Raw genomic sequence first — 22,547 nt, 5'->3', positions numbered from 1 at the left:
AAGTATCTGAATAGAATTTAATATAAGAAACTGGACATCTGGGATTTTAAATGAGGCTTTTCCCACCCCAAGCTTGTGTCAATGTCCTGATTATGCTGGTGAGAGCAAATGTGTCTTGGCTGAACTTATCTGTGTGGTGTGACACAAAGTGATGTATTTGTAGGTGGAATGAGACTACCTGTTTTATTTCAATGGAGGTAAAATATATAAAATCTCAACTAAAGTAGTATATTTTTCATTTAAGGCTAAAATCATTTACATGACCAGTGTTGTTTAGCCAAGAATACTGCATGGATGAGAAAAAAAAAGATGTGTGGAGAATACTTTGCAGTTAAGGCATTTGTTCTGAAATGCCAATTTTTACATCTTTTTAAGTTCTTTTCAATAGTCACATATTTTCAAAATGTGAAAAGAAAAAGGTTCCCATTACACTTGTGTCCTTATTAGAAAAATAAATAAATAAGTGCACAAAGACCAACATCTGAGTAGGCTGGCATATCCCTTTAAATTAATAGGATTTTTTTGCTGTTGGTTGCTTGAAAAAACAGAAGAGGATGTTTTGAGATTGAAACAGGCAAACAAATTGAAATCCCATTGAAGGATTGAAGTAACTTAATTAACTTCAGTTAAACTACTTTGTATTTTGAATCTGAACTTAGATTTTCCAAAGCAGAAGCATTGAATACATAGGAAGGAGTAAGCTGCCCTTAGTTATTCCTTCACTTTATTTCATAGAGTTCACTTAACATGAAATTTTAATTTCAATGCAATCATGGTTTTGCAATATTAATGTCAGATTCTGAAATGTTCCCAAAAATACTGCAGGTAACTTGCAAGCATTGAATCATGACTCTGAGTTTACTATGAGCTCCTTTAATTCCTTTCTGACTTAAATTTCTACAGATGCTTTGGCACCTGTAGGGGAAGAAAGATTTTGAAAGTGTCTAAATGCTACAGCATTAATATACCTGACACTTCTGAAAACCCTTTTTGGAAGAAACAGATTTTTTTGGTCAAAGCATATTAACATTTGATTGATAGATACCTCTTGGGATTAGTTCCACAGTTTTAATATAGAAAATCATGTATAGGTACATTTGCACTTTTTGCCAATTAATTTTATAGTATTTGAAACTTAACTTAAGGAGCATTAGCTTTTTTCCCAAATCAATCTTAGGCTTTTTTCTTTTTTTCTGAATAAAGCAGTACAAGTTTCTATAGTGACTTTCAGCAGTTTCTTTCCAGGGATGATGTCAGGGGAATAGTCTATATCTCTTGTGGTAGAAATATGCAGGTAAAGTGGAGAAGTGTCAAAGATAATTGCTGCAGCTGAAACAATACATTTTCAAGCAAATTGAGTGACACTGATGCAGTGAAAGTACTCTGTTGTGATGACAATTGTGATTATTCCTGATGAATAACACATGTGGTGGATGGTGGAGGAAAAGAATGACAGCCCTTTTCTGCAGGATCTCAGGCAGCTGTGCTGCCTTTTGCATTTGTAGCACCTCTCCTTCTGCCAGTGCCTGTGTCCCACCCAGCAGGGTGTGTCCTGTGGGGAGTTCTGAGGGTGGCAGGAGGGTTTCTCAGCCTCTGTGGCTCAGTGCTGCTGTCACTGAGCTGCAGGAAGGTCAACTTGGTGTAGTTTCAGCTGAGCTGTCCATGGCAGCTGCAGATGGATGAAAGCCATTGTGTGCAGGTCAGAGTTGTGGCTGTTGGCTCAGTTTGCTCTGGAGACAATCCTGTTGTGATGTCTTAATTTTGTTTTAACGTGGGACTGCAGTAAAAACACCACAGTTAAACAGCACAGCCCAAGGGTTTATTGGTGAACAGGCAAACCAGAATGCTTTGTTGTCATGCTTACTAGTGAGGAGAATAATGGGAATGGGTTAATGCAGCAAAACCCCACAACCTGTTGTCTTTACAGGGCTGGTTAGACTCCGTGCAAGCCCATTTCCTAAGCTGCAGGGGACAGAATATGTTCTGAATGTCACAGCTACTGATGATAATGCCTCTGGAGGGCCCCACCCTCTCACGAGTACTGCCCAGGTTGTTGTGAAAATTGATGATGTCAACAATAACAAACCTGTCTTTCAGAAGGTAAATACATGAGCCTCTGTCTTTTGTCCTGGACTGTGTAAAAATGTTTTAACACCGTTGGCACTGCAGGTGTGCAGCAGATGTGATGGTCAAGAGCTGCTCTGCTTCCCTCTGAGTCCTGTCTCATTCTTTTCCATCCCTCCCTAAGGCTTTCAGGGTTTGTTCTGCTCTTGAGGCAGAGCAGCTCTGTGAGCTCCTATCTGTTCCCTGAACCACCCCTCATCTCTGGCATTCAGAGGGTGAGGCCAGTGAAAGCCTTTTGGAGAAGGCACATGTGGGCAGGAATCCATGGGGACAGCTGTCTGTGCAGTGGGCTTGTTCCAGAATACTCCAGAATGCCTCTCTAAATTACATGGGCCTCCTTTGATGATTGCATGGCTGCAACTATTGAAAGAGAAGAATGAGTGTATTAGCTTAAATAGTGAAGTACTGTAAAAAATAAATGCTTGCATTTGGTTTTAGAATGTTAATTCATATTAAAGATCTGTTATCTAAAAATTTCGGGCATGGTACTGATGGCTCAGATGTTGATGGACAGTGTTGCATGTTTGGAAAAGTCAGCAACTATTCATGTCAGTCATAGAAATTCTCAGTAACCTCTTCTTGACAAAGTTACTTTGTGTAGAAATCCCTTTTTGATCAAAGCAATTTGGTGGTTTGGGCAAGTGTATGCCCTCTTTTTTATTAGACCTTTGCTACTACAGAAAAATATTTCCATTTGGAAGCAACTTGAACTTTTTCTCCAAATATTTGCATTAGCTGGAGATGCTCAGTGGCCTCATGTTGTGTGTTGTTTGTGTAACCACAGAATAGCAAGGGAAATTTAAATTAATCATGGTACAGATAAAGCTTTAACAGCAGAGCATGCCAATGCAAGTGTAGCTAAATAATTCTTCTTTTTCCCCTGCTAGTGTATCTTTAAATCAAATGGCAAGAGAAGTCCTTGCTTTTTTCTCTTTTTTAAATTTTTCTTTCTTTGTTTTCCTCCCCTCTCTCAGTGCCAGTATTATCGGGAACATGCTTCTGTCCTGGAAAATCAGCCTTCAGGGACCGTTGTTCTGCAGGTTGAAGCCACTGATGCTGATGAAGGGGCTAATGGTGTAGTGAAATATGGCCTGATGCACAGAGATGGTGTCCTACCAGCATTTAGCATTCATCCTGACACAGGTAAACCAAATGTCACAACTGATAATGGTGTAGAGAAACCACCTTGTAACACTATTGGAAAAAAGGCTTAGATAAAATCAGACTTTCTGCTTTTTCATTTAGTGTTTTGACAGCAGACCAAATTTAAACTGTAGTAACTGCATGAACAAGTCCTTCATGAAACTAAGTTTCAGACATGTCCAGTACTGGAACTAAAGCTGATGTTTTCCTTCAAATGTGGAAGTTCTGCTTTGTGAAGTAACTGGTGTGCTTTTGTAACTGGATTTTAAAAACACAAACAAACCTATTTTAAGTGCACATTATCTTACAACATTTGCTAATGGCAAATAAGGGATTTATCCAAATGACAGCAGTCTCACAAACAGCAAAGGAACTAAATCTTAGAAGGCCAAAGCTAAGGTCAGGCTGAATTTCTGGAGGATAAAAGATATGAAAAATTCCTTTACCCTGTACTTAAAGCTTTCCAAAAGAAATAATTTTTTGAGAAACTCATTCTCTTAGTTTGTACTTACTTCCATTTTCTAAACTTTAATTGTAATTGAAGTTTATTTATTTATTTAATTAAATTAATTTCATTAGAAAATCAATTAAATTTCTAATTCAAATTCCTATTGTGTGTAGATATAAGTGTAACTAAAGTTTGGGTCTGCCCGAGCAGTACAATGTCAGCTGTTGCAGTTGTTAAATCTCGGGGTTGGATCCTTGAACCTGAAGCTAATATTATAGTTATACTTAACCTACTGCATTGTACCCCAATGGATTGACAGGGAAATAAACATCTGCATGTAGAACATTGCCAGATACACAGAATGTTAACTCTTTGCTGTTTAATTTGTTTTCAGGAGTTCTGACAACTGTTCAGGTATTTGATCGAGAAAAGCAGAGGGAATATCCCATCACTGTGACAGCAACAGATCAGGCATTGGAGCCACTCATTGGAATATGTCAGATCAATGTTGTCATCCTGGACCAAAATGACAATGACCCCAGATTCGAAAACACCCACTATGAATGTAATTGAGAGTCATTGGATAGAGTTTCAGTGCTCTGAGTGTGAGCGTACCCCATGTCTCAGATTTTTGGGTTTTTGCCTATCCTGGCAGTAGAATATGTGACAAATTTTGATGCATCCAGAGATGCACTTTGCTTATTTATTGCAGAGCTGTTACTCTGTGTAAGGTGTGATGTAACATGTACAGCCTTGGCTCACGGGCCTGCCTTACAGGAATGTTCCTTGGAACAATAGCCATGTCATTCCTTCAGAGCAATTATTCTCTGAGTTAAAATACAGTTAAAAGAAGTATCTTATAAGAAATAAGAATTCTAGGTTATGAATGGGGTAATATGATGTTCAGATATCATCTGTATCTCTGGAGTGATAGCAGCCCTTTAAAATACTCAGTGTGTATGGCCATTGTTCCAAGGAAGAGAAAATTCTACTAAAGCAATACTGTATGGCAGTTATTTCTTTATGACTTACTAAAATGTCCATGGTAGTTTAGCAAATTAACAATCAATTTGAAATATCCTTTCCTCACATTAGATTTCCTCAGAGAGGACACAAGAGTTGGGACCAGCTTCCTGCGTGTTGCAGCCCGTGATGATGACTATGGCTCAAATGCTGCCATTACATATTCCATAGCAAGTGATGAACCAAATTATTTACAGATTAATCCTACCACAGGCTGGGTGTTTGTGAACCAGCCCATATCTCAGGTATGGTGCTTGCTTTCCTTTTTAAGTTGATTATTTCAATATATCGTAGGAGGGACTGAGGTCATGAGTTTGGGTTACCCCCTCAGGTTAAAGGATCAATACATCTATTTGAATTAAACATGAGTCTAAAGCTTTTAGCTGTTGGGTTCATGGACTGTGAATTGCATAAGAGCTTTCAGCTGGGAAGCAGCAGCCATAGCACTGCCTCTGAGACTTGCCATTTCCCTGGCTTTGGCACGCTGATCCCAAGGGCTGGAGGGCTGAGCTCACAAGCAGGGAGCAAGAACCCAAGTTAGGACTTCATTGTGCTAACAGGCAATGAGTCAAGGTACAAACCTGAATGGGAACAAGTGTGAAATTGTGGTCCTCACACAGATTCCCAACTTGATCCGTGTCAGTTGTGGTGCATTAAGCATATCTGTCCCTCAGGAAAGTGAAGGCATAATTCGTGTATTCATCTAAAATTGATCAGTTTCAGCTATTTCTAAATACCTACACAAGCAGTTTGATATTTTCAGATTTTAAAGTAATTTGTTTTGAAATGAAATTATTGCTGTAGATGTGGGTCTTTACATAGATATTTTTAATACTGACATTTAACTTCTAAGTAACTGATGCACAAAAGTTTGGTGAAGGTGTATTCTTTTGATGTATTTTCTTTAATGAATCTAAGAACCCTACAGGCCAAATAACAAGAACTGTTAATAGGAAAGCTTAAGAACTCAGGGCCTGCACAAAGTTGTTTTTTTGTTTGGTTTTAAATTTTGTGTGACATTTGCTTAGGTTTATTGAGCCATATAGCAAAATTTGCCAACCATCTTCACTAAGAAAAATATAAAATTTTCATCAAATTTACACCTAGTTCATATTTTGAGTTCAGCTTCAGATATTTTTCTGAAGGTTATTTTAAAGTGTACCTTTAATTTTATGTATTAATTTATTTTGGAGGCCTGCTCAAAACCTTCTGTAATGAAACCATTTTGTATTGTTCAGAAGTCATCTATAATTCGAGAGATTACTGCTACAGATGGAGGCAACAGGAGCAGTAAAGTTGAACTTGCTGTAACTGTAACCAGTGCAAAAAACCAGCCTCCACAGTGGGAAAGAGACAGCTATGAAGTTGTTATTCCAGAGAACACGACACGGGATGCCTCAATTTTGGTAAGGTTGTTTGTCTGTCTGTAGCTCTCAGGCTGCAGAGGAACTGAACACTGTTTGCTTAAATATAGTGAGCTTTTATAAGAGTTTTGTGTTCTGTAGCTGAATAGCTGAGAGATTCAAAACACAGAAGCTTTTAGAAACGTTGCTGTACTTACAGAAGGGTTGATTACACACACTTTTTGAACTGTGCAGACAATCAAAGCCACTTCTCCCCTTGGAGATCCCCGTGTCACTTACAATCTGGAAGAGGGGCTTGTCCCAGAGACCAACATGCCAGTTCGTTTCTACCTGACTCCAAACAGACATGATGGTTCTGCTTCAATCCTGGTAGCTGAGCCACTGGATTATGAAACAACAAAGAGCTTCCTGCTGCGGGTGCGAGCACAGAACGTGGCTGCAGTTCCTCTGGCAGCATTCACCACAGTCTTCGTTAATGTCACAGGTGTGTGAGCTGTGCAGTGATGTCACATCCTTTCACTTCTCCCCTTTAAAGTTTTATAGTTTTCTCTCTGTGTGCTCTGTTTGATGTTCTAGATGTCAATGACAATGTCCCATTCTTCACTTCATCCATTTATGAAGCCTCAGTAACAGAGGGAGCTGATGTGGGGACATTTGTCACTCAGGTGTCTGCCACTGACCTTGACCTTGGTCAGCATGGTGAGGTAAGGTTGTGGGGACCTTCATCTCCCCTGATGAAAGCTGTGGAATAACTTCTGCATGAGCAATGGCTAAATAGTCTTCAACCTAGAAAAGGGATGACTAACAGAGGAATGCAGAATGAAATAAAGTAGTTAATTACATACTTCTCTGTCTTGCCATGTGAAAAATGCAAGTAAAATGAGTAGGTGTGAGGCAGAAAACAAAGATGAAATATTTGCACAGCCTGTAGCTTAGTTGAAATGCTTGCTGTAAAATTCTCTTGTTTGGAAAGTTCTACACGGACCCAAAATGATTGGATAAATGAATGGAAGAAAAGCTGTGTTAAAAGCTTCTGTGTGTTGGAAATCATTGGCAGTACTGCAAACTGAATATAAAATATGGCAGGTTAATGGCCAAAGAGGATGTATTCCTTGCAGATTAAAAAAATTGAAAATAGATATATCCTTAGAACACGAGTGCAAGCTGAAGTCAAGTCACAAAACTATGCATATAATAGAGGGTAGAACATGGTCTGTGATCCTGAGCAGGTTCAAGTGCAGCTCACCTGTGGCTGTTGTAGAAATACTTGGGATCTTTAGCTGAGTTTCAGTGCTGCAGCACTGTACAAATGTGTGCTAGTGAAATCAGGAGCTGATTAGGCAAATTATTTTCCTTTACAGATCAGCAGTCAAGGAAGTTAATTGGCTTTAGACCAGATTACTGGAGCTGCAGTTTTGCCCAGCTTCCTTGGCCCGATCAAGTACTCAGACATGGGACAGTTCTTCCTCTCTTTAAGTACTCTTCTAGTTGTGAACTATTCAACCAAAGGAAAGTATATATTAACAACTTGTTTTTAATCCTGTAGATAACTTACTCCCTGTTACATGACAGTGGCAGGGACTACACCCGTTTCCGCTTGGACCCACAGACAGGCGCCATTTACACCAGCTCAGTGTTTGACAGGGAGGAGAAGGGCTCCTACCTGCTGGAAGTCAAGTCAGTGGATGGCTCTGAATCAGCTCGACCTGGAAAGCACGGGAAGCCCAACTCTGGTAAGAGACAGATGGCTCTGCTAAGTGTGATATTACTTGGATTGTGTCTGAAAACACAAGCTCTGAAATACAAGATTAAATGGTAATTTTCTTTTGTTTTCATGCCTTGTGAAAGAGTATCTGTTCTTCTGGTTTCGTGGTGGCTTTTTTTACCATTCATCTGTGCAACAGTTGTGTCAGAGCTGGAAGATAAACTTTACATGATGATCAAGGAAGTTGTTTGTTCTGAAATAAAAAAAAAACAAAAAACAACCAAACCAGCCCTATAGACCTTCATATTTAGTGTTTAGAGAGTGTTTTCTACTTAGCAAAGATGTGCCTATTATCTGTAGGATGCAAACCTTTAGGCAGTGCAAGTGTTTCTTAGAGCAGTGCATATGGCACAGTATTCAGTCAAAGTAATTATGAAGCAGGAATGTGCAAGATAGAAAATTCTTTTCTCAATTGATCACCCTGCTTAAATAAAAACTTAAAATTTTGTGGCTTCAGGACAAAAAGTTATGACTAAACACTGCACAACTGCCATATTAGGCATCAATTATTCAGTTATTCATGTAGTATGTGTTTAAACAAATTGGATGTGACATTTATTTGACACCCAAGTGCTTTTGAGTAATGTTGGTGTATATACAGTCCACATCCCCTAAGGGTTTGTTTCTGTGTTGTCTGCACATTTGTCTTCATTGAGCGTGGGGCAGACAGGTGAAGGGATTGTGGCTGACAGCAGAGGCACAGCTGGGCTTTGTCTGTGGCTCCTTGTCTCTGCAGACACGGCCTACGTACGCATCTCCATCAGCGACATCAACGACAACCAGCCCGTCTTCGCCCGGGGCGTCTACGAGGTGAACGTGGCTGAGGACCAGGATGTGGGATCCACCATCCTCACAGTCACTGCCAACGATGAGGATGAAGGTAAAGCACTGCACTCCCACACTGCTCTGTCCAAAGTATGAACCGGTTGATCTCAGCACACCAAGACGTATTGGGTGGTGTGAGAATGGGAAATGTCGTTCTGTCTCTAGATTTTAAAACTTCTTTAAGTGTGCACTGATCAGGCATGAGCATTAGTTCATAACGGAGCTGTGAGGCACAGTGTCTTATTTCAGGAGACAGTGTACTAATGTGGGATGATAGGAGATAATTTCTGTGCCTGCAGATACAAATTTTTTATAGATCAGATCATTTTCTTACAAATGGGTGCCAATAAAAATGTCCTGGTTAACTAGAATAAGTCAGACTTGATTTCAGTGAGATTAATTTGCTTTCTCTATGATGGACAGTATAGTTGTGTGTTTGGTTTGTTTATTTGTTTTATTTGAATCTAGACTTTCTAATGCCTATGTTGAATTTTATCTACACTGTTTTATCCACAAATCAGCCAGAAATTCAGCCACTGATCATGTAAAAATACATAACCAGTGCTCATAAAAGAGAGAGGGATCAGTACATGCTTGCATCTTCTGACCATGGACTACTGCTAATTCAGCTTCACTGTATGGTGAAATACTGCTTTTTTTGTTGCACATGTCCCAAGGACTGTTCTCTGTGTGTTTGTGATGTGCAAGGAAATCCTGACTGCACTGGACTCCTCCCACTCTGTAGGAGGCTGAGGCAGATGTGGTGAAGATGTACTGCAGAAGGATTTACCTACTCAAGGAACTTTTAGTTTGGTACTTAGGCTGCCTGTAAATCTGCTCTTTAGTGTTGGACAGGGCACTTGATGTGATGCATATGTGGCACTTCATTTCTGCCCTCTCAATAAAGTAAAACCAGAATTATTACTTCATTGCATAGACACATTTTGTAGAGACAAGCTACAATTGGACACACCAGAATTGAAAATGCTGCAAGTAATCTGATATAGCTGCGTGTTTCAAAAGACCACAAAAATGATAAAATAAAAATAATACCACTAATCAGTTATTGTATGATTTGTACTTCATCTCACCATCAGTCTACTTCAAGAAATGTGTGTTTTCTGACACTGTTGGTAATTGACAGGAACAAATGCCAAACTACGGTATCAGATCACAGCTGGGAACACAGGAGGAGTGCTGGATGTAGATCCAGAAACAGGAGCCATTTTCATTGCCCAACCACTGGACTATGAAGAAACAAAAATGTATGAGATACACTTGTTGGCCTCCGATGGGAAATGGGAAGATTATGCAGTTGTCATCATCAACATTATGAATAAAAATGATGAGGCTCCAGTTTTTTCTATCAACGAATACTATGGAAGTATAATTGAGGAACTGGATGCCTTACCAGTCTTTGTACTTCAGGTAGTGTATGCAGTTTCACAGCTTATAGTATTCCAATGAAAGAACACAGATTGCTGAGGTGCAATTGTGTTAAAAATGACTCAGCACATGTATGTTAATGAAGTTCAGTTTGATTAAGTTTTTTTGTCACTGAAGAGAAGAAATGGACTTTTGTGGCAAAAATATAAATTACAGAGATAGTATGCAGGATAAACATGATGGATCATTTGTTGATCCTAAAAAGCAAATAATTGACAATTTAAAGTAGCTGTCAGAATGTCATATATAAATTACCTGTATGAATATGAAAAATACAATATTATTTTAGTACTAAATTGTTAACTTGTTAACATTATTAAAAATGCATATTTGCCTGCTCTAAGTTGTCCCTGGAATTGCTGTTCCCTGGCATGCACATGTTAATACCATGTGATATGCTTTTGCTTGGACTCCTTTAGACTGGAGCAGCACATAGGATATGATGCAGTCACTGCTTAGTTCATACTTTCTATGTTTGGTTTTTTTTCCAAAACCTACGTAGGTTATGGCCAGTGATCCTGATAGTGGTGTTGATGGAGGAGATTTGAGATACTCCTTGCATGGGTATGGTGCAGCTGATATTTTCACAATAGATGAGAAGACAGGCAGCATTTACTCACACAAGAGGCTGGACCGGGAAGAGAGGGCACTGTGGAGATTCATCGTGTTGGCTACTGATGAAGGTGGAGGAGGCCTCACAGGGTTTGCTGATGTGATCATCAATGTGTGGGATATAAATGACAATGCACCCACGTTCACGTGCATGCCTGATGAGTGCAATGGGAATGTCTTTGAAAACTCTCCTGCAGACACCTTGGTCATGGAAATGGCTGCGGTTGATCGTGATGATCCCAACGTTGGTCTGAATGCTGTCCTGACCTACAGGATAACCGAGAACGTGAAGAATGAGTTTGGTACTGACATGTTTAATATCAATCCCAATACCGGGACCATTCACGTGGCAGGGGGACTGCTGGACAGGGAGAGGACTGAAAGTTATTTTCTCACTGTTGAGGCAAGAGATGGGGGAGGACTAACAGGAACTGGCACTGCCACTGTCTGGGTTGCAGATGTCAATGACAACGTTCCGAAATTCACCAAGACGCTGTGGCAGGCAGCAGTTCCTGAGAACAGTGCCATTGACTCAGAAGTCCTGCAAGTGTGTGCTACGGATGCAGATGTTGGGGAGAATGCAGACTTAATGTTCAGTATCATTGGAGGAGACCCAGATGAGAAGTTTTATATTGAGAATGACAAAGAATGGCAATGTGGCACTGTTCGGCTGAAAAAAAAGTTGGATTTTGAGAATGCCCGTGAAAGACAGTTTAATCTCACTATTACCGTGGAAGATCTGGATTTTTCTAGTGTTGCAGTGTGCCTGATTGAAGTTGAAGACTCCAATGATCACAGCCCAGCTTTCCTTTCTCAGTTTATTCAGGCAAACCCTATATTTGAAGATGTGCCTGTAGGTACTACAGTAACCACAGTGAGGGCTACAGACAAGGACTCTGATTTGAATGGGAAGATTGTCTATTCTATAAAGTCAGACTCAGATCCTCTGAGACAGTTTGTGGTTGACCAGTTTGGCCATGTGGTTGTGGCAAACGCCCTCGATCGTGAAGCCATTCAGAAATACGCTTTAATTGTACAAGCTTCAGATCAGGGGACTCCTGCCCGTACTGGGAGTGTTACAGTTTTGATTAACTTGCTTGATATTAATGACAATGGACCAAGGTTTGAGGCACCATACATGCCTGTAGTTTGGGAAAACACATTGAAGCCTGAAATAGTGCTTATGAACCATACATCAAAGCTGCTCCATGCGTTTGATCCGGACAGTGAGGAAAATGGGCCACCCTTTACCTATTCATTGCCACCAGATTATCAGAATTCCTTGGATTTTTCTCTTACTGATAACAGAAATAACACAGCAACTATAACAGCTTTGAGGTCCTTTGACAGAGAAAAGCAGAAGGTGTTTCACCTGCCAATAGTTATAACAGACAGTGGGATTCCAGCTATGAGCTCCACAACCACCTTGACTATAACAGTTGGGGATGAGAATGACAACTGCCACGAGTCTGGTCACAAGGAGGTCTATGTGTACAGCTACAAAGGTAAGTGCTAGCTGGATGTTAGATCAGATCCTGGATATTTTATCAGATTCATGAAATAGCAGAGCTTTACACTTTCTTTCTTGCAGTCTGTTAATCTATTTCTTTAATGATTTACATACTTCAAAACTGCAGCTCGTGTTCTGTAAACTACTAAGTAAAGCGGAATAAATGAAATATATTTGTAAAACTCAGACCTTAGTGTGTAAAAGGTTATCTACCAAAAAAACCTGTTAGCTGCAAGCAGGTATATATTGAACTTGCAGAAAAAGCAGTATTTTTATAAACCTGTGAAATCTATTTTCCATTAATGAGTGTTCACTTACAGAAGGTATTTTGCAGTTACAATTTCTGAATTTGGTATGCCTAAACTAGAAAAAGATGCGACCAGATCATACTGTAGAAATGAGAGAATGAAGCATCTAGATTGCCTTGGCTCCAGATTCGAACCTTAAAAATTTCCCATGTTGCTGAACCTGGAGTGTGAATTTCAAAAGTCTCCTTCCCTGGATTTGTTCCTCTTATTGTTTTAGAAAAATTGATTGAATGTTCCACTTCTGTGCCAGCCCCCAAAGGCCTGGAAAAATCACCAAGACCTGGCCCAACTTGGTGTCTTCTTGCCCTTTTCCTTTTCCCAGTCATGTCCTTCTGTCCCAGCTGTGCCCCATAAGATGCTCTCCCTCTTTTGCTGGGTTCCACTTGTGTGTGCTCTTCAAAATAATAGAGTAGTAATAAAATATTTGCAATTAACTCATGATATGGTGATTTTAATTTTTTCTTTTGTGTGAGAGTTTTTAGAGAGTTGTATTTCTGTATGATTCTGGTGGTGTTTTGTGCTGTTTCCAGCTTTTCTTCTTTCATGCGACATCTCCAGTGTACTCACATTGCCAGAACTGCCAGAAAACATATAACAGGCTATGCATTGTTTTAAGAATCTTGGATCATAATCATCACTAAATTGAGCAGGAGTCTGAAAATAATAAATGCAGTAATGAATGTGACAGAATATAAAGTGCACTGAAAAGCAAAAATTAAATGCAGATTTATTATAATTTATCTCAACAGGAAAATGGTCAACAACAGTGCTTGGGGATGTGTTTGCACCAGATCAGGATGACTGGGACAATAAAACATTTCTCTCTGAAGGAAAACTGCTCAAGTGAGGATTGTATTTCTGTCAAAATGAGTAATATTTATGCTTCCATAATTATTTTTCTCACCATGTATTTCTCTGTGTTCAGGATGTGCATAAAGCCAGGGTTATTGAGTGTATTAAGGGATGTACCTTTTGAATGCTCTTTTTCTTTTTCACTAGGGCTACTAGGTATTAAGAAATTATTGCATAAAATATTTTTTCCAAAACAATGCAGGATCACACCATGATGTTGATTTTTAGTCAGATGTCATAGTTAATTTACTTAGAAATGTGCATTCTGTAGGCTCCAGTTTAAAAATAGGCAGTTTCCAACGCTTGCTCTCAGATGTTAGGGTTCATGGGAATACAGATCCTGAATTTAAAAGCAAAGAATGGAGTAATTTCATCAAAAGTGGAAAGGAATTTGGTGCTTTCCTTTGATGGCTAAATTTACAATTGCATGTGAAAACCATGACTCAGATTAGTGAAGTTTTTTTCTGTTAATTGAAATGTTAAATTGGACCCTTAATTCCTTAATTCCTACTTAGTCATTATATGTTCATATCATAAGGTGAGATGGTTTATAGCATAACTGTATGCTGTCTGAAAGGGAAAAAATAGATGTGAATGTGAATTTTAGTCTGTGCTGTGACTAAAAGTTTAAAAGGTTTTTGTAGCCCAGAATTAAAGACTTTCTGTGCATCAGCAGCCTCTGGGCCAGTTTCCATACCAAGAGGTCACTGTTCCATAATAATGGTCATGGAATATTTCCATAATCGCTGATTAATGGCCCTTTGAGGTGTCCAATGAAGATCCTGTGAGAGATTTTTTACAGACTTACCCTGTTGCAGATAGAGATGTGAGAACCTGGAATGATCACTGTGGGTTTGTCAATCCCTGTTACTGACCTCAGAGGTTTGCCCATGATGACTGTGCTGAACCACCTGGTTCAGCTGCACATTGCTTTTGTTCACATCTGGGAAAGGCTGAGTGGCAGGAACATCTCTTTATGAGCTCTGCAGGTTGTCATTTCCCAGTCAAGGTGGCTGAGGTGCCTTTCTGAGGCTGTTGGAAGATTCCCATAAGCTTTGGCCCTAAAACCTTCACAGTAACATTTAAGGCCTTCTGAATGGTGTTAATGAATAAAGTGAGTCCTCAACTTTGATTTGTTAAGATTTCCTAATTGAAGGTTTCTGTCTAGATCTTTCAGATTAAATCAGAGGACTGGGTCTTTGCTGATGGTGGATAACACTCCTCAGGGAATATACAACTTAAGAGTTAGAGTTTCTGATGGAGTTTGTCCTGATGTTATATCTACAGTACAAATCCATGTCAGAGACCTGGAAAACGAAGCCATACAAAACTCAGCCACTGTGCGTTTCTCAGGTTGGTTTGATTTGCTGGTGAGAGTTTAGATCAGCTGCTTCTCTAATTGAATGTTTATGGGGTGTAGGTATTATTACATCAAGACTTGATTTGCTTGTCACAGTAGGGCACTTTCTGGTATGTTTCCATATTGTTAAATAAGAAATAAATGGAGAAATTAACTGTGAGCTCCCAGGTGTTCACGTTCATCTGTTTCTGAATCCCCTGAGCAGATGTGACAGCAGAGGAGTTCATAAGGAGAGATGAACATGGCAAAACGAGACATGGCGAGTTCAAGGAGTTCCTTGCAAAACTGCTCCCTGCAAGGCTGAGTGATGTGATTGTCTTCAGTGTGATGAACAGGGATGGAAAACAGACAGATGTGAGATTTGCAGTCCATGCTGGCTCGGGCTATTACAGACCTGAGAAGCTGCACGCAGAGATGGCAGCGTTTAAAACTGAGGTTTGTTCTCTGGGGTCACCTGTGGGACTCACCCAAACACTGAGTTTGCAGCGTGTAAATCCCAAACCTCAGTGGAAAAAAACCTACACTGCATCTACAGATAGGGGTTTTATTGCTTCACTCAGGACAAGACAAAAACACCTGTAAAACAAGTGTTTAATTCAAGCTTTCTCCCTTCTTTTTAGTGCCACACACACTGGTATTGTATGGTTGTACTAACTTCTGGTTCAGTGAATACTCACTGGAGAGCTGCAGACAAATAAATGGGTCTGCATTGCTGTTGTGGGGTAGACACCTGTGTTTTCTCCAGTCAGTGTTTCATTGTGTAATCCCCAAATCCCCACATCAGCTTGTGTTTAGACATTTAACAGTGGAGGCTGGATGTCACCCCAACAGAAATTCTACAGTACAAAGAGGTGACACTTCAGAGGAAAAGTCCTGCTGGAAGGAATGTGTGAGTTAGGGAACAGTTGCAATGGGTGAGATGAAGACAACCAGTCTTGTGGTTGCATTTATCTCACCAAAGGACAGCTCCAAACACAAAGTGACACTGTCCCCCAATTTCTTTTACTGTTGTAAGGGGAAAAGATTTTTTGGATGGAAGATGTTTTCCTCCCCTTCCTGGTGTCCCCTAACTGTCTTCCCTCTAACCCAGTTCCATGGACACAATCTTTCTTGGCCACGCCTGGTTTTCTCTGTTGCCCTGCTCAGCTTTTCACTTGCCCTGGCCACATTTGGGTTTAGTGCATGGTACATCCTATGGATGACTTTTCCGAAGAGAAATCAGCACTTCCCATTTGTGTGAATATGGTGGGATCTGCCTGAGTCTGGGAACCAAACAGGGCTGTCTGAACTCACTACCTGCCTCCTTCTTGGTTTATCTTGAATGGCTCTGTAGATTATGAGAGTCTTCACAGTGACCAAATTGGGAATGCCATAGACAGAGGATATTCATGCAGGGTAATGACTGCTTCCTTTGCATATTTATTGAATTACTGCAACAGTAATATAGAAAATCCTATAGATTTCAAATATTCTCTGCCATAATACATGACACCTGAATTCATCAAAGTGGTAACAAGGGGATTGCTTCACGTATTTTAATGAAAAAATATGGTTTTATTAATTATATACCACCTTTCAATATTTAATGATCAGCTCTAGTGAGTAATCACCAATAGTTAACAGAAAACCAATCAGAGCTGGAGAATTCCTCCAGTAGTTTTTCTATGTGTATAACTATAAATATAGAAAATAAGTAATTAGCACTGGAATTATTCATTGAATTACTACATAAATAATATGTTTACATTAGCTCCTGGGGATACAGTTTTACAACAGCAATTTTTATTTAGCAGAAAAATAATCCATCCTAATATTTTAAAGGAGCCAAGATTGTTTATATACAGTTTTTCAATAACAGTATTACACAGATGTCTAAATGTGCATTACAGACTCTCCACTGATGGTGATAAACATGGGCAGCAGACACAGACCTGCACTGACAGGATGCATCATGTCATTATAAAATATACTCTATGCCTTTGGGGGCATGGGCATCAATGCACGTTATGATATTTGAAAATATAGAGACAAAGGATTATAAAGATCAAAGTTCTTACAGTGGTGAACTGAGATGCCTACACAAATGAAGAAAAAAATAGAAGCACTTTAGTATTTATGTATTTGTTTTGATCTTTTCAAAGCTTGTTTTTAAGATATTTGCCATATGTTTTAACATTTGGAAAAAAAAAACATATTAAATACGTAAAGCTCTAGCGCTGTTAGTTTTGCATTTGTATACCTTGTTCATTTGTGTATCACTGTGAGAATCGTGAGGTCTTTTGCCTCACTCACCCAAACTCAGATTTGGGTTCTAAATACACATTTCAGTGTGTTTGAATCACCAGATACAGATCAAGATCAAAATCTGAAGCTTTGTAACAGACACTTGTGCAAACTTCCCAAGTAAGTGGAAGAAACAAACTGATAATTCAGGTGTGCAGGCTGAAGGACAGAAAGCCAGGACTAATGGCACCTCTGTTCCTGCCTCACACTGTGAACACCTCCCTTCCCTCCTTCTCTGCCAGTGCTTCCTTGCTCCATTTGCAATGGAAGTTGTGATCTCAGAGTCACTATTCCTTCATTACCAGACCTGTGGTTACAGTGAGGCTTTTTTATATTTCATATTTGGGCTTTCAGGTGCAACCCCAATTAATAATAAAAACAATGAACTAGTAAAGATCAATGGGACATAGACTACAGTATGCAGTATGCTGAACTGACTGTGCTTTACTGCAGACAGCTTGGTATGAAATGTAAATTTATGGGGCACAAATCATTAGACTGAATCCAAGTTGCTACAAAGTTGTCTTGTCAGGTCACTGTCTGTGGACATGATTATTGAAAGCAGCTCAGCTCTGCATTTTTCTGTCCTTTTGTGTGAGAGAATGTAAGAAGTAATACCTGAGTGCTACTGCTGAGGAAGGATTTATCCTGGCTTGAGCTGAAACACTCCTGTTGCTGTTGAAGTGCTGAGAGGTGTGATGCAGATGCTGCAGCTCAGAAGGTGGAGGGTCACTGCTCTCAGAGTTTTGGTCCTTGGAAATAATGCTATCAGGCCAGTACAGATTCAACATGCTCACAATCAGTCATGTCAATGATTAAGTTTTTAGGAAATGCTGCTGCTGTGATTTTTAAATGAAATATTTCCTGGATTTTTCAAATTACTTTTTTTGCCTGTATAATCAGGGATGTTACTAAGTAATGCTCAAGGAGCTAAACACTGCATTAAGTCTCTCTGATGGCTTTGGTTTGTCAGAATCGAGGTGATGAAAGCCTTTGTTAGGATGAGAGTGGTGACGTGTCAAACTGGCTTTTCTCTTAGCTGCAGTCAGCTCTACAGCTGAACGTTTCCCAGATCGATGTTGACGAGTGCAGGAGTGCCAACTGCAGTGAGGGCTGCACAGACCACCTCGTTGTGAGTGACATCCCCACGGTGATGGACACGGGCAGCGTGTCCTTGGTGTCCCTCACCACCTCCAGCCACGGGATCTGCGGCTGCTCCGCCCGCGAGCGCCTGCACCAGCCCTGCTCCTCCTACCCTGGGAGCCCCTGCCTCAACGGGGGGGTTTGTATGGACACTCTCAATGGCTACAGGTGAGGAAACCTCTTTGCACATTAGTTCCCCTCTCTTTTCAAGTGTTGAGTGATGCTTACAAGGTACTGGTCTGAAATAACCATAATTGTATTTCTGACCGGAGAAGAAACAAACAAACAAAAAAAACCCCACAAGTGCACTGGGGTGTAAACCTAATGGCAACAGGGGCTTTCCTGATGACCCTGACGGGGCTGTGGTCCCAAAAAATGCATGAGTAGCAAAGAAAACCCTGGGGAACACATAATTAACACTTGTCATTTTTTAAGGGCGTCTAATTCAGGATGAAGGCACGTGTGGCCTGGTTTTTTTCTCTTTTCCAGGAGAGTAATAATAAATGTGAATATCAGTGGTAGCAGCAGGGATGTAGGAGTGAAATGTAGTTCAAACAATGGGTAATAAGGAGCCTAAAAAGCCTTAGATAGTAAACTTGCTTTATTATAGCATCACCTGGCATGCAGCAGTATTCCCTTAGTCAAATTAATTCCAAATAGGAATTAACCTCCCAGAGTTTACTCTATAATAAATTGGTGTTTGGTGTTCTGTGTTATTTAGGAAAAAAAAGTTCATTGTTCTCAAAAACTTGGCTTCAAAAATACTTTTTTTTTTTGAGGGAATTAGTATAAGGAATAAAAATATTTTGTACTCTTAGGGCATTTTAATAATTGCCAAACACCCCTAAGATTCTGCTAAAATCTTTGTTTTGCTGATTTCTTAACCACGATTTAAATTTTGCATTTGCTGCATGTAAAACAAACAAAAAAAAAACCTGAACAAGGGGGAATTTTGACTATTTCTTTTGTTTATGGTCTTTCAGATGTCTCTGTCCTGCTTCCTTTCATGGACCAGACTGCCAGCAGACTAAGCACAGTTTCCATGGAAATGGTTATGCATGGTTTCGTCCCATCAGACCTTGTTTTGAAAGCTCACTCTCTCTAGAGTTTATTACTGTGGTTCCAGATGGACTTTTACTATATAGTGGCCCTTTATCAAATCCAGAACCTGGGACTACAGAAAGCTTCATTGCAATAGGTACTTCTGCAAAAGGGTGTGGAAAAATTAAATGCCTTTTGGGAATGGATTGTTTGTGAACAGTGTAACAATTAGACTACGAATTCTGTCTTTCTATTTTATGAGGTAACTTATTTTCTGGTGTAAAAATATTTTGAAGCATTTCCTAACAAGTCTGTCTCCTTTGATGTCTATTTTTGTAGCCTGCACCTCTGGCTTCGGGTTCATCACAGAGTTGTAGAAATGAAGGGGAAGGCAAAACAGACAGATTGATATATATATATAAAAAATAATCTGCCTAGAAAAACTGTAGTTAAATAAAGGAATTTAGGTGCTTTGAAGATAGGTATTACATGAATTGTGCAGTCTTAGTTGCATGTCATTCTTATCTAGTTTGGTGAGAAAAGAAATCCATTTCAACTCCCTTTGGTCTTGGGGCAATTTTGAACATTTTTTTGAACAGGCAATGATATGGTGAGTGAATCCAGCCCCATGTGCCATTGTGGGAAGATTCATCCACAAGCAGAACTCAATGCTTTATGTTGACACATATTTAAGGTCACTACTGCTTATTTTTTGTGAATTAACATAGAATATGCACAGTATGGTTGGCATTTTATATTCTCCTGATTAATTGAAAGGTAATGTGGTTGAATAGTTAATTATTTACCTCTCTTTTTGCCTTGCTTTGCAGTTACTTGTAAATTTGAGTAGAAGATGGGAAGGAAGAAACCTGCATGTATTAATCGTTTTAGAGCATCATAAAACTGCAGATTGCTTCTCAGGAATTAGTTTCAGTGTTTTGACAGAGAAGTGGAATAATCTAAAGTATATAAGTAAATAATACACTGAATGAATACTTCTGCTTAATAGAAGACATAGGGTATAATTCTAGTTATTTCTGTAGTGTACCCCTGTATGCGATAGCAATAACCATTAAATCAGTGCAGTCACTAACTGCTGAGATATCCAAAAGTGACATTTTGTAGCTGAATTTAATTGCTTGTTCATGTTGTATTAGAACTCTCTAGTGGTGTTCCTGTGCTGAAGATGAGCCACGGCTCAGGTTCTGTGGTGCTGCAGTTTCCAAGTCATCTGAATGTAGCAGACAAGAAGTGGCATCGACTGGAAGTCAGAACCAATGGTCAGGTCAGTTAATGGATTATTTTTTTCCCCATATCAGGATATTAATATTTCTAAAAATATTTCCCTGTGCAGAGATGGGAGGGTAGAAAGAACAGTCTTTCAATAAAGAACAGACAATATGTATTGTCCTAACTGATCAAGTAGGTTTGATGAGTAATAGAAATTCTGGGACAACCTCATTATGAATTCCAAATCCACTGATGTTTTAATGCATATTCTGCGATCTTTATCTTTTATAAGCTCTGCTGCAGCCCATGTAGAATGTGGCCACTGGAATCCATCACTTATGAACAAAAAGCAGATACTTACTTACTTGCAGATGCAGTTACAGGTCTTATGTATGTGGTCAAAATACTCAGAAGCACAAATAAAGTTGAGAAATGCCTACTTTTGCTAAATGGTTCCATTTTAGCTGTACGGGTTATTGCAAGATAAACAGAACACGGAAGAGCCCAGCCCTTTTTGCCCGTTAGTGTGGCAGAGGTAAAGCCGAGGCTGTGCTGTAGCAGAGCTGCCAGCTGAGCAGGGCTGTGCTCTGTGCAGGAGGTGCGCATCACTCTGGACCAGTGCGGAGCCGCCGTGGTGTCCGAGATCGAGGGCGTCGGCCGGTGGCTCTCCACTGAGGATCGCACAAACTGTGAAGTCCTGGGCTCTGTTCCACGGAGAGCAAGGTACATTCCTGCAGATTCCCTGGCAGGCAGTTGGTTCTAAGGCCTGTGACATTGAAGCCATCAATAGATGGCTAGGAGTTTAAAAAGCATTTCCTCTTTTCTCAGGCTGCCTAGGCCAAGCCTGGACCTTACAGAACTAAACAAATTTTAAGGAACCAGTCTTCCTCTGAGTAGTGTTGATGCCTTGGGAAGGCTGACCTGGAACTGAAACTAGGCAGAGCTAAGAGAATAAAGTAGATATTTATTAAAGGCCTTTAGGATACATCTTGGGCAGGACAGAGCCTGGCCAGGGCTACACCCAGGGTGGACCCAAAATGGTCACAGAATGGCTGATCAGTCATGAGGCCTCACACTTTTCTAAGTTTTGGTTCATTTGCATATTGGGGTTTAATTGTCCAATTACAGCTTCAGATGATGAAGTTCCATCCTTCTTGTTCCTCCCTTCACTCCCTATTTATGCTTTTGGGCTTGAAAACTTGTAACAGTTGTCCTTGGTTTCCAGCACGAAAACGATTTGTTTTGTCTACTTACTCCATGAAAAGACCTGATTGACACTTAATATGAGGCTCAGAACTGCACCCCTAGTCAGCACAGAATCTGGAAAACATGAAAGCAAAAACTTAAGGCATCAGTGTTGCAGTACTAAGTGACAGCCCCAAAACTCTGGCTATTACTGGAGATTTTGTGGGTCCTGTGTAGCACCCTCCACCCACAGGATTTCTCTCTGTTTATCAAGTCACTGTGAGCCTCCTCTTTAAAACCTCATGAATTTAGACCAGTTGACATTGGAGTCTTGGGTCCAGTTTGTGCCCCACAGGGCAGGGTGGGCAAGGAGCAGCTGGGTACAGTCCAGAGAGGAGCAATGACTGATCAGCTCAACCTGAGAGTAAAAATCAAGAACGAAGGAATTGAGGTCAGCTGGTGGAAAGAAGGGAGAATTAAGGAGAGATATGATAAGTCTCAGTGTGTATGAAAGAATGGTACAAAGAGGATTTAGACAATCTCTTCTGTACAGGGTCTAAACTTACAGTGAGGAATATTCAGGTTGTATTTTAGGCAAATCTTTGTACTAACAAAGGTACTTCAGCTGTGGAATAGATAGTCCGAGCAAGCATTCTGATGAGCACTGAGATTAAGCCTTGTCCACAGCGGCTTGGAGCTCTCCTGGTCATGAAATGAGCACAAACAAAGGGCAAGATATAAGGACAAATGGAAACAAAATAAATTAATTGATAACTCTGGGAAAAAGAAAGTATAAGGACTGAAATACATGGAGTTCTTTGGCTTGGAGAGATGGTTGGGAGACATGTTTACCATGCCTTTTAGACCATATGGACCCAAATTTTT

At 40.0% G+C, this 22,547-nt stretch overlaps 1 protein-coding gene across 1 annotated transcript in view; it reads left to right on the top strand.

Moving 5' to 3' along the window:
• LOC310914203 (neural-cadherin-like) overlaps nt 1-22,547 on the top strand; it is a gene marked incomplete at both ends in the record, with an annotated part of 59,574 nt that overhangs the window by 25,197 nt on the left and 11,830 nt on the right. The window contains 18 exons of the mRNA XM_083870185.1: nt 1,928-2,100; nt 3,099-3,267; nt 4,110-4,280; nt 4,811-4,983; nt 5,977-6,144; nt 6,337-6,586; nt 6,679-6,806; nt 7,649-7,835; nt 8,604-8,747; nt 9,837-10,120; nt 10,641-12,255; nt 13,318-13,411; nt 14,589-14,773; nt 14,986-15,215; nt 18,103-18,374; nt 19,190-19,404; nt 20,405-20,532; nt 21,073-21,200. Of these exons, the coding sequence (XP_083726311.1) occupies nt 1,928-2,100; nt 3,099-3,267; nt 4,110-4,280; nt 4,811-4,983; nt 5,977-6,144; nt 6,337-6,586; nt 6,679-6,806; nt 7,649-7,835; nt 8,604-8,747; nt 9,837-10,120; nt 10,641-12,255; nt 13,318-13,411; nt 14,589-14,773; nt 14,986-15,215; nt 18,103-18,374; nt 19,190-19,404; nt 20,405-20,532; nt 21,073-21,200 (4,714 nt within the window). The remainder of the gene's footprint in view (nt 1-1,927; nt 2,101-3,098; nt 3,268-4,109; nt 4,281-4,810; nt 4,984-5,976; nt 6,145-6,336; nt 6,587-6,678; nt 6,807-7,648; nt 7,836-8,603; nt 8,748-9,836; nt 10,121-10,640; nt 12,256-13,317; nt 13,412-14,588; nt 14,774-14,985; nt 15,216-18,102; nt 18,375-19,189; nt 19,405-20,404; nt 20,533-21,072; nt 21,201-22,547) is intronic.

Source organism: Zosterops lateralis (genome assembly GCF_965231275.1).
Source record: "Zosterops lateralis genome assembly, chromosome: 12".
Classification (NCBI taxonomy): Eukaryota; Metazoa; Chordata; class Aves; order Passeriformes; family Zosteropidae; genus Zosterops; species Zosterops lateralis.
This window is presented reverse-complemented; position numbering and strand designations above follow the sequence as displayed.